Source organism: Stegastes partitus, unplaced genomic scaffold (assembly GCF_000690725.1).
Source record: "Stegastes partitus isolate 25-593 unplaced genomic scaffold, Stegastes_partitus-1.0.2 Scaffold144, whole genome shotgun sequence".
Taxonomy (NCBI): domain Eukaryota; kingdom Metazoa; phylum Chordata; class Actinopteri; family Pomacentridae; genus Stegastes; species Stegastes partitus.
The window spans coordinates 352,892-370,402 of NW_007577875.1; the positions used below are offsets into that span (position 1 = coordinate 352,892).

Sequence of the window (17,511 nt, forward strand, 5' to 3'; positions counted from 1 at the left end):
CACTTTTTTCACTATTGAAATGGTTCCTGTTCTCACTGTTTGTACACTGGAGTTTACAAGTCGACCAGGTAGATCACCAGGTAGGATGTAGCGTTATGTTCTACACAAATACAGAGACGACCGCGTTTCTTCAAGGAATACTATAAACAGACAGTAAAGTGATTGAAGGACGCCTTTGCACATGTAAGTACGCATCTGGTTTAACTTTTTAACAAGCAAGAAGTTCTTTTGGCTTCAAGTTTCCACATCACATGTCTGTAAATGTCACACTGGAAGTCAGCCTAAGAGAAATTCATTAAATTAACATGATAGATCAAGTTTGGTCACTTTCTTGTAAATGTATGTCTGAAGGTGCACCAGCAGTTGATTTTAGGGAGGTACACCTCATAGACAGTAACTTAAACCATGTTCTCCATCTTTCTCCTGCCATCGACGGCCGCGCAGGCCTTAAACGAGAACGCATCGCGGCTGTTTTGCAGCGGCGAGGACGGCAAAGTGGAGGAGGGCGTCGGCATCATGGACGAGGTGGTGATTCCCTGCCTTCACCTGATGAGCCGAGACGCCTCCTTGTCCCAGGAGGACCGCGACGCCATGGAGAGCATCCGCAGCCACTGGTGCTGCTGCCTGGGCCAGGACATGGACGGTAGGTTCAGCCGTCGACGCATCAGCTCAGGACGTGTTGCACAGACTCCAATGAATGTGCTAGCACTGCACAGGACAGATAAAAAGTACAAAAACCATAGACTGTATAACAGATGGACGTAGCTACCGTGACGTCACCCGTTGGTTTCTGCACTGAGAAAATGAAGCCAGGGTTTTGCTACTTCCTGGTTAACATCTTGGATTTTTGGAGCCAGTGACGCAAAAATCGTTGGAGGGGGGCGGAGCCATAGGAGCAGCGATTGGTCAGACGGATTGAGAGGCGGGCCCTCTCTGCCCGCCCACATTTACCGCCTTCTGCTCGCTTCTTCTGTATGGTCGCTGCCAACTGTCAATCAAGCCAGCCACGCCCCTTGCCCCGCAAAATGTTGACGATTTTTTAAAAATTCAGTATTGATTTATTTTCAGATTGGCCACCTGATCTCTGGACTTGACCATGAAAACTAATTTTTAAAAAATCCTGAGCTGTAGGAATGCAGGATTTCGTGATCTGTGATCACTTCTTTTCCAATTCCAGTCTATGGGAGCCAGGGCTTTTTGGAGCCAGGACTAGCGGACGTAGTGATATTGCAGGTTTTTGACACTTCCGGGTTGGCTTCATTTTTCAGGGTCGGTTGCTACGTCCATCTTTTATACAGTCTATGACAAAAACATTGCTTGTCAAGTTTTCCTCCATTTGTATTCAAATATCCACGTTCTATATAATCATTTCTTTAGCATTATGACCTTAAAACAGAAGATAAAGGGAATATTAACATCATGAGGAATGTTTTTGGAGATCAACTTGTCGGATGTTGCCGAGCATACTGCAGTAGTTCATCAATATGTGTTGATTTGACATGTTTTATTTGTCTGTGAGCAAGATTACGTGAAAACTAACGAGCTGAGTTTCATGAGACTTGGCAGAATGGAGCAAAAGAAAAACCCACAAAATGTTTGTGTGGATCCGTATCACTGATCTTGGAGGAGGACCGTTCTCTCAGAGCGTTCTTCTGGTTATTTCAAACCAAACAAACACTCTTCTGCTCAAACTACACAAACAAACAGTCATTTAAAACTCGCCAAAATAAGCGTCCCATCTTTGCTGCTCTCTCTTTGTGTTCAGACTCATTGCAGGTGAAGCTGGGTGAGCTGCTGCCCAGGGTTCTGGACGGTTCCGCCGAGACAGTGGTGCTGAAAGACCCGCCCAAAGTCCACATGAACCAGGCCCACGACCTGTGCAGCCGCCTGGCCGCCGTCATGGAGTCCATCCACAACACCTCAGTAGTCATTGTCAAGTAAAGTCCTGAATAAAACCTCCCACGACCTCTTTGAAACGTGCAGCTTCACTGCGAGCAGCTCGGCCGACGGATCGATCTGAACTGAGAAACTGCAGCTGGAGGCCAAATTGTATATTTCTTTCTTCTTTTTTTTTGCAGGTCCTTAAAAAAAATTTTTCAAATTGATCAAGTTACAGCCTGGAAGCTTCCAAACAGTCAAAAACAGCACCAACAGTACCGAGAAGCCACGAGGGCTTTAGAACAGCAGCAGGTTTTGCAAATGAAGCCAATCAGGTGGCCGTCCACCATGTTTTTCTCCCATAATCTTCAAAACCAGATATCATCTACGTGTCTTCTGGCTCTTTCTGACTCTCAATACAAAGTTGTGAAGGTTTATACGAGTTCATTTACGCGTTTCACTCACCAGCCGAGCAGCTGGAAGCCCACTCGCCGATTAGCGAGACGTTAAATTCTGATTGGCACCCTGAAAAGTTCATATATGGGCATGTTTTAGCGAGCGGCTAGCTTGTTAACTTGAAATACTGGCAACAATTAGGCTGTCGCTCAACTCTGCAGGACGTGAAGGGACTGAAGGGATTTGTTGATTGTGTTGCTAAGCAGTGAATGCACAATGAGGCCTTTTGGTTTTATTTTTATTTTTTTTACAGGGCTTAAAAAACACTAGACGTGTACCCGCACAGTGACGAACACAGTTTATTAGCTTTTTTTAAATATATGTTTTATATTACTTTGTATTTTTCCAGAACAGATTTTAGGGAATTTTACATGTAGAAGGAACGATGTCAGCACTAGAACGCATCAAATCATTATAGCAGCAGGGTGTTCTGCTGGACTGTAGTCGTAGAGAGCGTCCTGTTGGACAGCAGCACCTTCACCACACAGACGTGCCTTTTATCTGCAAACCATGTAGACTGTTTGAGAGGAAGGATGCGGGACGGCAAGAGATGAAATCCTTTTTTTTTTTGTGTCCCAAATGCAACAGTTGAATCAGGATTTTGCGGCCAACAGCCACAAGCGGCTGCTGATCTCACTGTTTTTTCACTTGTACGCTATGATGATGCTCAATAAATGTTTTAAATACTCTCCCGGTGCTGCTGTAGTATTGATTTGGGTGGAAAAGGGTTGGAAGTTCTTCTTTCTTCTTTTAGTTTTTGGATATTTTTCATATTCCACGCAGTGATCTGTGGCATCGTTTGTCTGCATATCTTCAAGAAAAAGTTGTGCTGTTGTCCAAAATACAGTAAAAACACATTAATAAGCCTATAAATAATGATCCCACATTATGATGGACACAGATCCAGATTCATTCATTCAACCTTTATTTAAACTCTCAATACGCTGAAGGCCTCCTTTACAAGGTGGCCGAGTGAGAGAACAAAGGACGTCTGCTGCAAATAAACTCGACAATAAAGCAAAGTTAGCATAATAAAACATTAATTGGTGCATTTAAGATTCAAATAAAAGCAGCTGGAAGCTAAATAGGGTGAAATTTAAAAACCTGAATTGCCTAAAAGTTAAAAATGAGCTTTAGATTGTTTTGCAGCGTATTCAGGTGCACAGTCATTAAATACAAACTATTTTTCAAAATGTAAAAAAATGGTATATGTGCTATGTGGCATTTAGGTTAAAGTAGGAGCAACTTTAAAATTTAAAAATAAAATTAATTTTAAACATAAATAAGTATATATTGATCTACTAGGGAAGATGCTGCCTTTCCAGAGTTTACATTTAGATTTATAATGACAAAGCTGTCGTCTTTAATTACCTTCTAAATGTGTTCACTTAAACATGCGTCATTATGCACACGCTATACAGGTCTTTTAAAAGAAGATAGACATTGTTCTTATGGGGTTGCATTATCCCGGTTTACCCAATTTTCTGTTTTAAATGTTCCATTTTGTTGCATCATCATCTTTTTATAAGTTTTCAGGTGATGTATTTTCACTCTGATGCAAACTGCAGCGTCACACTTGGCCGGTGTTTTTATAATCCTCTGTTACGTCTAAAATGTTGCATGGAGGCGTCAAAAAGACAGAATGTGAGCATCACACGTCACTGCAGCTCCGTGAATCCATCCAGCCGACTGATAGATGTGCAGCTTCCTTCATCCTCAAACTACCATCCGACTGAATCCGACCGACACTGATGGAAACCAAAGATAAGAAGGAGCAGCCGACTTCTTCTTTTTACTGCAGAAATTACATACAGGAGGATTTCAGAGGATGTACAAACCCACTTTTATGGCTACTGAAGTGGAGAACCCTTTTTACAGGATGAAGATGTGTCGCTAACATCACCATGAAACATCCCCAGATGTTCACTTACACTGGAAAGCCTGCACAGTAATTCATGTTTTTGTTCTTTAAATGTCATCAGGTAACAATTATATCACAATTTAAACACATTTTATTCACGCATAAAGTCCGTTTTTCCTCCTACATTTTCACTTGTAGAAAAAAAACAAAAGCCACATGAATGAAACTTTACTCTGCAGTGAAACACAGAACATCTTTGGTGTTTCTTGCAGAGTAAAAGGTTTTAACATATATTCTACAGGTGACAGACACAGTCCCACCTCCACCTGTCAGTTTACATTCATGATGCACCTTTTTGGGATAACAAATGAAGAGTTCGTTTGCAAAAACATCTTCACAAACCTTCAGAAAATCGATTGTTCCATCGTCCAGCTGAGACAACACCAATCAAACTAAAGGTTTCTCTATTTTTGTCATTTCTACTCAGTCAAATCCGCTCAACTCCAGTTTGATTGATATCATCTCAAGCAAACAACAACAAAAAATAAGTTTTCTGAAAAGCTACAAAAATGCAGCTGTTTGTTTTTGCAAATTAACCTTTCAAATATTAAAATTACACTAATTAATCCTTGTGGTCAGCTCAGTGTAAACTGCTTTAAGGGCATTAGTGTGGTGAACAGGTAAAACACATACATATAATATCCTGTAGGTTACTAATCGTTATTTTGATTTTAAGAGTTTATGTCGCGGTCAGTTTGGTGCCAGGTGTTGGTGATGGGAGCAAGTTCACAGAAAACTGAACATTTTTGTCCAAGTTCAGCCTGATTCTAACCTACAGCAACAATACAGTGTGTTTTTATTGTTATCCTCTTCCTGTTTTCACATTTTGTTAAAGCCTACATAAACGCACTTCTGCGAATATCCTTCTGTTAGACTGTGAAGTGGAATAAAAACACCTGACAGTGAACACATCGGACTTTTACAGTAGCAGTGTAGCAGCCTGGCAGATGTGAAGGAGCTTTATTTGAGGACAGCTGCTGCATAAAGTTCTACAAACCGACACCGAGCTGACCACAAGACCAACTAGTCTCCTGTTTTATTTACGTGTCGCTGTGTCATTATTCTGAGGAACGTCAGATTCCTGTGGAACACGTTCGTCTTGGTCTGAAAAACACAGAATCTGTATTTTTCTAGGTTTAGCTCCTGCAGAGCTGGACGGGCCTGCGGAGGACAGACTGTGGTTTGTGCATCTCCAGCTGGAGGGACGTCTTCATGGTGAGCACCAATCTGGCTTTCTAGAAAACAAACGTCCACACGAGCTGCTGCTGCTGCTGCCAGACTGTAATTTTCAGCTACTGTAGCCCTGATAGGTTATTTGCAGCAGATACGTCACCGCAAAGATCTCTTTAAAACGTGCTGATGTCTTGTTTTGTTGGTGCCAGACTCGGTGGTTCGGTGGTTTCTGAGCTGTGGGTTGTAAGCGTCACCTGAGTGCCACTAGAGGTCGCTGTGTCTCAGGCTGAGCTGAGAATGTAGATTTCTACAGCGTTGTTTCAAGAGTTTATTTTATTAAATGCTGTTAGATGTATATAAGCATTTAAAAGAAGTTGCATCTGCATCTAGAAAGGCCTGCAAGGTGTTTAAAATCATTATGTGGACTGATCTTTCAGGTTTATATATGATTCCTGTTTGAATTAGACTGATTAATAGTTATTATTGTGAAATTTAAAAGTCCAACTGGGCTGTAAATGTTAAAATCTACACTGTGTACAGTTCCTCTGGTAAATCCTTGAGCTGCGCTGTTGCTGCTCTAAAAGAAATCAAATAGCTGAAACTACTTTCCTTATTTTTTGTGATTGTACAACTTTTTAAACAAATTTTTACAACATAGTTTGAATATTTTAGTTTCCTAAAGCACAATCTAAAAAGTGGATTTTTCCCCCCACAATATTTAAAAAACAGAAAGTGATTTAACTTCATAATTCCTTTTATGTGAAAAGCTCAGTGACTGAATGGCTCCATCTAGTGTCCAAAAGAAGAATGACACTTCAAAGCCTTCTGCATGACCTCCATGTTCTCCTGCAGCAGACGAGGTGAACATGTGGACTGACTGGACGTCCAGCTGCAGGCGATGCAACTGAACAAGCAAATCTGAGCTCATTCCTTCATCATATCACACACTGCATCTAGAAACAGTCGTCTGCATTTCGTGTCAGAACAACAAACGTCATCAGGGTTTGAAAATAGAAAAATCACACCTCATGTTGTCATATTTTATAAAATGTGAAGAACTACTGCTTTGATTCAAAATCCGTATCAATTGATGAAATGGGACCTTGAAAAAGGACATTTAGCAAAAAAAGAATGTAGGAGTTTAAATTATGGATACAAGAATGATGTCCTCTATTTAGAACTGGAGGACACTTATAGGAGCAAATTCCTACATTAACTTTAAGTGTACATAAAAACAAAATTCCTGCCTGAACTCGTCTGATAAGCGACAACAACAGCACGTCCCAAGAAGTGCGTTTGTTTTGTTGCACTTTAAGCCTTGTGATAGTTTTGCTATTATCAAGATGTCAGTGAAACGTTTAGTAGGAAAACAAGTGACTGCTGCTCCAGAAAACAGACGTTTATTCGTCAGAAACCAGCAGTAAAAAATAAATAATACAGAATGTTAATCACGACCCTGAAAGTCCTGAGTTTTGGTCACGATTGAACATTTTTTTTCTTGTTGTTTTTATTTCTTCTCCTCTTCCTTCTCCTTTTGTTTCTCCTCTTCCTGTCGTTCACGGCCAAACTCAACCACCAAAGGTTTCCCTAGCAACCGGTATCCGTGGACCAACTGCAAGGCATTCTGGGCCGCTTCAGCGTCTGCCAAGGGAGGAAAACAAACACGCCTCGTAACGTCTGCTGTGGACGGTTTGAGGGCAAGTGCACTGCTCGGGCTGTTTTCGTGTCGAGGCGTTTCTCACCTGGCAGCGTGATGAAGGCCTGACCCTTCATCCTCCCCGTCAGCAGCCGGTAAACCACCGGCGGCCCGTCGCTCTGCTCGAATCTGGAGAACAGCGCCACCAGCTGGGCCACCGACGCCTGAGCACTCAAGTTCTTCACGCACAGAACCTACGCACAGAAAATAAAACTCCTTAATGCGGCTGCAGATGCTTCAGAGACACTAAAGCACGTCTACGTTGTGTTCTAACGCCTGATTAACCAAATAACACGTCTGACCACGTATTATATCACCGTCACAGAGTTAAACGCGTATTTAATGTTACATTAACACTCTGAAAATGTAATTACAGCAAACAGCGGTCATCGAGTTTGATTTCTGAGTCAGTGGTTCTCAACCTGCAGCTCTTTAAGAGCTTTAATTACTGTGAGATGATTATTTCATCTCAGTGCACTAATCTACGACAGTGTTAAAGCTGGAGCAAACAGAGTTAAAAATCAGCACTGTTTACGTTCTCCCTACGGGAAGTGTAATGGCTTTTTAATTGTTAAATGAGTTGTGCAGGTCTGACTGAACGCTGTGACTTTTCACAAAACATGGAATCACTTTAACAGAAGTTCGTATATACTCTGCTGTCAGAGTCCACGTGAGGGAAACACATCGTACATGTCAAACATACGGGCTGGTGGAGTTCAGCTGTTTTTAAGCATTTTAGCGTTTAGCATTTTTTAGTGTTTAGCCGTAAATGGTGGCTTGATGTCACGGCGAAGTCGTCCTTATGACACCATCAGAATCTGGTAGGAGGAGCAGCCCTCTGACGTGACCTCACACGGTCGAGCCTCGCATCGGTTTAACGTAACGCCGGCTGATGCTAATGTCATGTCAGTGAAATCCATGGGAATATTATATGGGCATCAATATAGCAGAGATATTGAATTATATGTAGATTGAATACATATACATAAAGTAGTTTGTAGGACTCGCCTGCAGCATTTCAGAGCAGAAAATACTGTTCATGTTTTCATGATTCTGAAACCAAATTTTATAAACTTGCTGTTTTTTGTTTTTTAATAATTCAAATTTGGTTGATGTGTGACTAACTTAGAGTACGTATTAATTAAAGGTTTAGAGAGATGGAAGTGCGTCCTTTCACGTGGAAACAACAGCTGTGAGCATTTCTAAACTGATTTTCTTTACATGGATCTAAACATTTTTTAAACATCTTCACTGGTTTTGAGTGCAAAATAATATTTGTTATTAATTTATTATTATTTATTAATATTCTGCCCGCTCAATAAACTGTTTGAACTGCTGCCATCAGGAAAACGTTTCCATAGCATTAAAGGAAGAACCTCCAGACTGATCAACAGTTTCACTCCACACGCTGTCAGAACGCTGAACTGCTCATCCAGACATGCAAACACCTCTGTATTTAATTGCTTTTAGTTTTTGGATCCTGAAGAAACGCTCTCTCATCTTGTTCGTACGACTGTTGTATGAACAGAAACATGACAGTAAACTTGATTTGATATTTCTCTATTGATAAATAGATTTTTGCATGTAGCATTAGCCCTGTAGCTAACCTTAAACAAATGGCTCGACCATTATCACAACAACAAAAGCTTTGTGGTTCAGTAGATGTAGCTTCTGTAACCTTGGAGGGTTTTCCCGGCTGGTAGTTTCTGAACCTCGGGATGTTTCGGATCTCCTCTTCAGATTCACGGTTCCTCAGGATTTCTTCATCTGTCACCGTCTCGATCTCCCCTCTGACGGTCAGCGGCCCGCCTGGCCTCGCCGTCGCCGCTCCACGCAGGTGGCCAATCGGCTGGCTGATGTTAATGTGTGTTGGAGCAGCAGGTGGTGGCTGCTGTGGAGAGCTCTGCTGCTCTGAGACGTCTGAACCAGACCGTGATTGGACCGACAGGGAATTTCTTTCCTCGTACGGTTCTGACTGACGCTCTGATTGGGTGTTGTCTCTCTGTGAGTGCTGTGATTGGTCAGATACAGTTCTGTGTGTGGACAGGTGTGATGCTGCCGTTGGTTCTCCATCCGAGTTCTGCTGTGAAGCTTGTTTCTCCGTCCTGAGAACGTCTCTGTAGAGGGAATCCATCGGGTCAGAGGATGACGCCCCCTGCTGGCTCTCCTGCTCCTCTTCATCTGTGAGGGAAGCAACACAAGTCACCTACATGACAGTATCAACAGGCTCAAGTTTTATTTATCCTTCTGTTCTAGAACTGATTACTTTTGCAGAAATCTATACCACGCTCTTTGTGGTGATCACTCCAAAATCAAAGGACTAGCTTCTGCTGTCTGTACTGAATTTAAACATAAAATAAATGCAACTTAAAAGAAAAACTTTGAACATTAAAGAAGCTGTCGTCTCTCAGAAGACAAACCAACAATGACTGGCTCCTGTGTGGCAATTACACAAAGAAACCACAACAAACGACTTCTGAAACTGAACTAAAAATGTGTGACGACTACAATTTCCGGCGTGGAAAACAAACATCAGAATTCTTGTCTTGCTGCAAACTCTGCTCTAAAGCGATCAAGAGTCTGTAATCTAATTTACTGCATGTCTTTGAGTTTCTGGCAGCTCCTGCAGAACTTTAAATGTCTTAAAATTCAGCTTGTCCTGTCCCTACAGGTTGGACAAACAGTGTTTAGTTTGCTGCTCTCACGCGCTCCGTACCTCGATGGTAAAGTGCGGTGAGGAAACCCAGACGGTCGGTCCCCTGGAACAGCGCTTGTTCGATCTCCATCTCCCGCCGTGACAGCGGGCGGCTGGCGGCGAAGCGCTGTGGCCGGGACAGGAGCTCCGCATGGGCTTCAATCTTGTCTCTAATCACCTGAAGGCGCTGCTGCTTTGCACCCGGAGCTGCACACACACCATGGGACTGTGTGGACGTAAAAGAGGGGTTGGACATTAGTTTGTTGGATGATGTTCATACACAGGATGTGCATCAGGGATCGACCAGGGCCAATACTGATACCGATTATTGGTAATCAAGAAAGACTGATGTATCCCCTGAAGTTACGTCTTTTGTTCATCTTCACTACTCTGTTACTTCCATTGCCCATAAAAGGCTCAAATCTCAAAGCATTATTTGTTTTGTTTTCCAGATGCGGTTTCGGGATAATCTGTGGCTGCCTGCTAACTAAGCTGTAGCTGTAGCTGTAGCCACAGAGAGGACTGTGATGATGGCTGTGCTTCTTGTTCAGTTGTTGCAGGTTATGTCCCAGCTACATAAATATGTCTATCAATTAGAGCAGATTGTTAAAGTTAATCTTACTTTAAACAGACGTTACAGTTGTCTAGACAGCATTAACTGCAGGCTAACAGGCATATCAAACCTCTTAGTGATAGTCGTAGCCTCGCACTGTTAGCAAAATAAGTGGCAAGTACATGATCCAGACTTGTGACATAGTCCTGTGGGTGAACACTGCTTCAGAGTGACCACAGACAGAGCGAGCTGTCTGCATCAGAGCACATTTAACTTCATTTATTTTACTGGTAATTGTATAATTAAACTAACGATATGGATAATTGAAAAAAATGCCGATTATCAACCCGATAATCTGCTGTTAATCAGTCGATCACTAATGTGCATGTTAATCCACACGACCTGAATGACATGAAGTGCATAAAAATCAAAGCAATCCCAGAGGGAACCGGGTCCTCAGTCAAACCCAGCTCCTCCTGTTCTGAGCCGTCTTTCTGTCTCCAGGAGGTTTTACCTTCTCTGGTGCATCTCTGCTCTGCCACAGCTGGATCTCAGCGTCGGTGAGGCCCAGCTCCCTCAGGCTGGCCAGCTCCTGCTCCCCGTCCTGCAGGGCCTGGAACTGGGTGAGGCTTCTCACTCCCGCTGCCTGCTCTCCAAACGGCCGATAGAGCGCCGCCGGGGCGAAGCACTGCCTCTTGGCGACACATCTGTGAGGCAAAATTGATTTTGAAATGAGAGCAAAACCAAGAACTTTTAAGACTCACAGCTCTGCTGCAGCTACATCAAAGACCGCTGGGTTTTAAAGTCCCATGGCCTAAATGCTGCTTCAGATGTTTCACAAAAAGCAACGCGTATGATTCTGTAGCCCTTGAGAGTTGTCGATAAAAACCCTCCATGCTGCTCCGTGCGACACTGAACGGTACATAGCAGAGAATTTGACTTACAAGTGCTACTATCAAATACCAGAATTTAAAACCTTCAACTTTGTACTAAATGCTTAATATTTTGCTGGTGTGCAGTAGGTTTTTCACACAATGCATTGCTGGATAGATGCTACAGCACTGCTAGAGGTCATATTGTGGTACGTGTGGTGTTGTATCTATCTCAGTGTGTGTCTGCACCACTGAAAGCTAATCTATATGGACTGAAGCACACAGAATGCAGCCTGTGGTCATAATAGGGTGTTAAACTGGGCTGGACCGTAAATCCCTGCTGTTCAATCGATTACGCTGATGGTGTTTAATCAAGCCGTTTTGAGAAGATTTAAATTTAGCTTTAACTTTTCTGCAGACATCATGTTTTCTTAATGGTATAAACCCGTCATCTGCAAATACAAACAGACAGTTTCTGACCGATCGATGTCGACGTCGGTGTGGAGCTGCTGCAGTAGGAGGCTGTGGAGCTGCCGCTGGCCCTCCGTCTCCTGCTCCTCCAGCAGCGGTCCATCCTCACAGGGCCGCCGGCTCACTCTGACAGATCCAACACAGACACACATCAGCTCAGAGGCTCGGTAAACACTGATGCAGCGGTAGGATAAGGACACAGCAATGATCATAAGCAGAAAAGAGTGCTACTTTCAAAGATATTTCTTGCATTTTGCCACTATTTAGTAGAGACAATCAGGAAATGTAAGGAGAGCAAGTAGGTGGATGACATGTAGTAAAGTTCTAACTGGCTCGGAATTAAACTGTGGACTCACTGCTGACTGCACATGTACCAGTCTACAATCTTAACCTTAATATTTAATTTAGTCAGGTACATTTGTATTTACACTGTTGGTTCCTAACCTTGACATTTAAGTTAGTGCAGTTAAGTTGTATTGTGTGTGACACTGTGGAGTCTTAACTTATATAAATCAGTCTTGTGAATTTGCATAATTAACAATACTATAGGTGTGTAACCTTAGCATTTCAGTTAGTCAGACTGATCTGTATTATACTTCAAGGTTTTAGCCTTACTGTGTAGAATAATGGCAAATGTGTGTATTCTATAGCATTGTAAGTTCTTAACCTTAATATTTAATTTAGTCAAGTAAATCTGAATCTACATAACACTGTAGGCCCTTAACAGCAACGTTTGAGTCACTCAGGTAAACGTACATCATAGATAATACTGTATGATCGTAATATTTAGGCTTGTTGGAGACATTCGTAACGCTAATCCTATTTCACTACTGAAAAACAGTAAATATGCATTGAAAATAACAGTTACGTGAGTGAAAAATGTTACAAGGACAGCATTTAGAGATGCGGCAGTGCGTCTACGGTAAGCTGTGGGTCTGCAGAATAGATAAATAATAATGCAGATGTCCTATTCAGCTGATTTTAAAGCAATATCGCGGAAAACCAAACGTGTAGCCGCTAGCCAACACATAAGCTAACGCTAGCTTAGACGGCTGTAGCTATCTCCATGACAACAGCAGTTCCGCGAATAATCGACGTAAAAAGCACGTAACGTCCTTAAGCTGCTATTTTCATGTAAACCACTGACGCTAAATTGGGTCTAAACCGACGTTAGTTTGATTAAAATGCCACCATTTGTTGAAATTACTAGTGCAGAACACGGATGAGGGAAAGTTCTGTTTACCTCCGCATGCTTCCGGTTCCAGTGGCAGTGAGGAATCATGGGAAATGTAGTAGAATCCACCCAGGCTGCTACTACAAGCGGTGTTTCGTGTCGACGGTGGCGGAAAATAAATTAAAAAAAAATAATAAGAACAATAGCACAGTTTAGCTGGATGGGAAATTTTATTTGATGCCAAAATGTTAAAAATCATATTGCATTTTTAAAATATTATTATTATTTTCAGTGTAGCTCTCTTATGTGGGATTCAGTCCTAATATGCATGCATTATTATTCTTTTATTTTTTATTCCTGTTGCGTAATATTCCATAAAGAAAGAGGAACATAAATCTTAAAGACACCTGCCACACCCCTGCTTTATTACTGAGGGTGTGGTGGCAGCCACGTCTTTCATTAGCGCTCCCTGCCTGTTCCTCCATCGCTCCCTGCCTGTACACGGTGTCTCATTTATCAAACGTAATGCTGCAAAGCCTTACTGAATATACTCTAAAGCGCTGCCACCCTCCCCGCCCAGCTGAAGTGTCCTCAATTAGCCTGCTGGCTGACGTCAGTAAGGTGACATGGGTGCTTCTCTCTCCATCTCCGCGCAGCCAGCAGCCAGCCAGCCCGCTGCTGCAGCATGGCATGCGGGCGAGGAGAGAGGTGCAATTAAAATTTCTCTCCCACCCCCCCTCTACCCGCACCTCCCGCCCCTCCAATGCATGTATCCGTGCCTCCGTCCCCGCAGCGGCTCCTCTCCCGCGCCGCTGCCCGCCCGCCCTGCCTCGCGCGCCGGGTCGCAGCTCGGCGCCGCTCCGCTCCTCTGCAGGGCTGCGCAGCTCCTGACTGACAGAGAGATGAGGGGTGGGGACGCAGGGTGGGGTCACAAGCAGGGAGAGGCGGAGGAGGAAAAGGCAGAGAGAGAGAGCCCAGCCCTTGAATACACGGCAACAACACGCCGACAGAGAGAGAGGGAGACACACTGAGAGACTGGCTGTTTTTTGGGGGCAGCGCAGGGAGCCTTCGACGCTGCGGATATGAACTGAACAGCAAAACACTGGAAGAGGCAGGGATCGCGGTGCTGTGTCCCGAACATTTGACTGTAAAGGTGGAAAACGAGCCCCCCTTCTCCCTCTCAAACACCCTCCTCTCTCTCCCCTGACAGTTCGTATTCAGATAGAGCTACACCCAAAGCCCCGGCCGACCCCCTCCTTGCTCCTGCTGCTCCACCCCTCCGCCGCTGCACCGCTCCGGCAACCGAGATGCACACGGAGACCCGTAACAAGAAAGTAAGTGCACGTTATTGGCTTTGCCCTGGTGGTCAGTGGACAAAAAAAAAAAAAGACAAAAAAAAAAAGAAAGAAAGCATCTACCTGTGTGGGTGATCTGCTGCCTGTACACAAGCAGAGCTGTCAGCTCAACATGTGCCAAATATGAATGTCAGTGAATGTGTGGCAGCTTATTTTGCAAAATGAGTGCAGGAGTTTGGTGACATTGCATTGTGAGAGCATGAGTCCTGTCATTTCCACTCTGTGTGTGTGTGTGTGTGCGCGAGGTGAGTTCAGGTTCAATTTGAAATGCTCTGTGATCTCTGAGAGGCAGGAAGGAAACGGAAGGCAGCAACTGCAGCTTGCAGGACACCATCTTAGCTTTTAAAGGGCCAGCAGCCTCTTTTTTTTTTTTTTTCCAAACACAAACACAGCGACCTGGGAAGCAGCCAGGTGCACTGCCTCCAGCCTGCAGCTCTGCATGGGCCCCTGCTGCCGACTTGTGCCTTTAAGTGAAAAGCTGCTCCTACAGTGTCAGTTAGGCTGGCACCCTGCTCCAAAGTAAATTAAACTTGGCTCGCGATCAAACTGTTATGGAGTACAGAGCTGAGAGCCGACACCGGTGTGTGTGCATATCCTCGGCTCCTGCAGCTCCATTTCTGCTCCTTTCTGATGATCTGAAGGCGAGGCGATGGAGATCGGTTACACTTTGGTGCTCGACGTCCAACTTCCTCGTTGAAGAGGTGAACTCTGACCTTCCAATTTGCGCGGAGGACCAGAGGCATCGCTCCGTCTCTTGATTTATCCTGTTTTCATTTGAGTTTTTGTCTGGTCTGAAGCCTATCGATTAAGTTTTGTTGTTGTGGTTGAATCGGTTCATTCAAAAGGATGCAAAATCACGAAGACGATGCCTTCAAACCGCCCAGCCAGCAGTCCAAATCACAGAGATGTTCAATGCACAAAACAGAAAACATCACATTGGAGAAGCTGGACCTATGGCGTCCCTTTGTCATGAGCAGCAGAATCCAACATTATCGAGTAGTTGCAGGTGACGAGTCGAGCTGCAGCTGATTATTTTCATTCTGTTGGTGCTTTTTTCTCGATTAATCGATTCGCTGTTCGGTCTGTAAATGTCAGAAAATGGTAGAAAGTGTCCAACAGTGTTTCCCAAAGCCTGAGAAGATGTCCTTAAACGCCTCGTTTAAGAAAGGAACCAGAAAATATTCACAGTTAAGAAGCTGGAATCAGAGAAATGAGAGATTTAAGAGATAAAAATGTACTTTGAAGTTGTTGGGGATTCATTTAACAGCTGACACCTCATCGAGTGGGAAAGTGTTGAAAGAGGTTGATCCAAGGTGTGTGTTTAACCAGCCGCCGCTCACTAGAGCTGCAGTGATTAATCGATTACTCATCGGCTCTTCATTTCATCGCCAAACGCTTTGATGAGCCATTAATCGGTCGTTTTTTTTTTAAGAGGCGAAAAGACACAAATGCTCCGATTCCGGGTTCTAAAATGTGAATATTTTCTGGTTTCTTTCCTGCTCTTATGACGGTAAACTGAATATTAGCAGGTTGTGGACAAAACAGGTCATTTAAGGACATTTAATTGTTTTCTGACGTTGTAAAGAACTGATCGGTTTGTTGATTAAATGATCAAAAAATGAAACAGCAGTGACAATGATCGTTGCAGCTCCAGTGCAGTATACTTGGATTTAGCCCAACTTGTATTATTTTGCTGTATTTTAAGTCATAGTGCTGCAACAAAACCTCACTTCTAAGTATGTTTGTGCGACTGTTGTGGCGTCAGTTATTTATTTAGTTTGTCAGTAAAGGGCCTGACATAATGAGCACCGATGCTACGTTTGATTTATTGTAATTTTTAGCGCTTCCTCCTTTTTATTTTTAATTCCATTTCGAGAAACGGTTGGATCGTCACTTTCAGAAAGCGTCAGGCCCGATAGTCTAGTAGATGCTGTAAACAGTGCAGGAACCATCTCCCTGTTTGTGGAGCGATTATCGGACTGTAATATAATTGAGGTTAAACAGCAGCGTGGTCGTGCAAATGAGCTGCTGTGGAAGGAAAAGATGTTCCAGGTTATCTCACTTCAGCTTCAGGATGTCCTCGGTTCATAACAGTCTGCATGATGCAACATTCTCCCGTCTCTTTAGACCTTAAAATCGGAGCTCCGCCTCCAGGTAAACTCGGGTTACCAAAGCTAGCGGGGCTAGCCGTGCCCTGCTTGAGTGTCTCCTTTGTTAAAATCTGTCTGAGTGGTCAAAGTGCTCTGGACTCTGGGGGCAAACATGTGACTGCTCTGCTCAATGAAGGGCTTTTAACTGAAAGTGGAAACCAATAGATCCGCCTGCAGCCTTGTGACCGAAGAAGATCGCGCTTAGCCTCCGCGCCGCGTAATCCTGCCATTTTAACAGTTCGCAACCACCGTAAGAAGCTTTCAGCCTGCAATAAACTAAGTGAGGTGTTCTCCCCGGCCCTCCCAGTGCAATTATAATTAGCCTCAGATGAATCCATTAAATAGAAAGGGACATTTATGACTTGTGCTGCGTTCAGGGGACTCTGAGTCACAAGCACTTTATTTGCCAAATACAGTAAATCTGCATGAATTTGCAGCCGGCGTTGAACTGCAACTTTGGTGGTGGTGGTGGTGATGGGGGGGTTTGCAAAGTGCATGTAATTGCTAATGTTTCATGTCGACATTTCAGACTGAAGCGTGTTTAAAACCAAAGGTCGAAGCTGCAGGATTGGAAGAAAAAACAATCAGTCCGTTTCCTGGTTGCAAGCAGCAGCTGACAGCTAAGAGTTAAAGAGTGTTTTCTGTCTGCACATACCATATATGCATGCACCCTGTGGGGATGTTGCTGTGGTTTTTTCTCTGCTATACTTCTGTGAGGTTGAGAAAATGCCTTTCTTACAAGTTTGCACTTTTTACTTCCCCCCCCAGCAGCCAAAGCAAACATTTAGTAGAAAATATAACGCAGGTCAACGGTTAAGCTGTTTAATGCACGTTAATGTCACTTCATAGCAGCAAAGCAGACGTTTATTAGCAGTATTGTGAGTTATTACGTCCGTCACCAGCTCTAGGACTCGATGTGAAGCTGAACAAACAACAGAACGTGACGGACGGCGCAGCAGCAGCAGCAGTGATGAAACGCGTTTCTTTTTCTCTCTCTTCTTACTTTCCGTTTTTACTTTTACCTCTGACCCACATAGCAGTTTGCGTGGGAGAAGAAAATCAATTTCCGCCCATCGTAGTTAGAGCTGTCAGTTATGGTAAGTGGTGACTGATAGCG

General features: G+C 43.6%; 3 protein-coding genes across 8 annotated transcripts in view; 2 read left to right on the forward strand and 1 right to left on the reverse strand.

The window, feature by feature from the left end:
- Window positions 1-3,023, forward strand: part of usp28 (ubiquitin specific peptidase 28) — a 29,061-nt gene extending 26,038 nt beyond the window's left edge. For all 4 annotated transcript variants that reach the window (XM_008279096.1, XM_008279098.1, XM_008279099.1 and 1 more), the window contains exons 25-26: window positions 445-643; window positions 1,766-3,023. In XM_008279096.1, the coding sequence (XP_008277318.1) occupies window positions 445-643; window positions 1,766-1,941 (375 nt within the window). In that variant the 3' untranslated portion in view covers window positions 1,942-3,023. The remainder of the gene's footprint in view (window positions 1-444; window positions 644-1,765) is intronic.
- Window positions 3,024-6,806: 3,783 nt separating this feature from the next.
- Window positions 6,807-13,039, reverse strand: rbm41 (RNA binding motif protein 41). Of its 2 annotated transcripts, XM_008279101.1 has the most exons (7): window positions 12,959-13,039; window positions 11,725-11,841; window positions 10,887-11,079; window positions 9,841-10,045; window positions 8,803-9,305; window positions 7,171-7,318; window positions 6,807-7,069 (listed from the first exon to the last, which is right to left on the reverse strand). In XM_008279101.1, exons 1-7 carry the CDS (start codon window positions 12,964-12,966, stop codon window positions 6,936-6,938), a joined length of 1,308 nt encoding a protein of 435 aa, XP_008277323.1. In that variant the 5' UTR covers window positions 12,967-13,039; the 3' UTR covers window positions 6,807-6,935. The 2 variants fall into 2 exon arrangements, with proteins under 2 accessions (XP_008277323.1, XP_008277322.1); XM_008279100.1 differs by lacking the exon at window positions 12,959-13,039 and having other exon boundaries at window positions 11,725-12,027.
- An 864-nt stretch (window positions 13,040-13,903) lies between these two features.
- The window catches only part of klf8 (Kruppel like factor 8), a 102,002-nt gene continuing 98,394 nt past the window's right edge, over window positions 13,904-17,511 (forward strand). For both annotated transcript variants that reach the window (XM_008279102.1, XM_008279103.1), the window contains exon 1: window positions 13,904-14,223. In XM_008279102.1, coding sequence (XP_008277324.1) covers window positions 14,197-14,223 — 27 coding nt within the window. In that variant the 5' untranslated portion in view covers window positions 13,904-14,196. The remainder of the gene's footprint in view (window positions 14,224-17,511) is intronic.

Bases quoted from the DNA above. Each gene is read 5' to 3' on its own strand.
- rbm41 (XM_008279100.1), bottom strand. From the start codon at position 11,927: ATGATCATTGCTGTGTCCTTATCCTACCGCTGCATCAGTGTTTACCGA. The intron at 11,080-11,724 runs GTCAGAAACTGT...TTTGCCTCACAG, and splicing joins ACCGACGTCGACATCGATCG to ATGTGTCGCCAAGAGGCAGT. The intron at 9,306-9,840 runs GTACGGAGCGCG...CTTCCCTCACAG, and splicing joins CACCGCACTTTACCATCGAG to ATGAAGAGGAGCAGGAGAGC.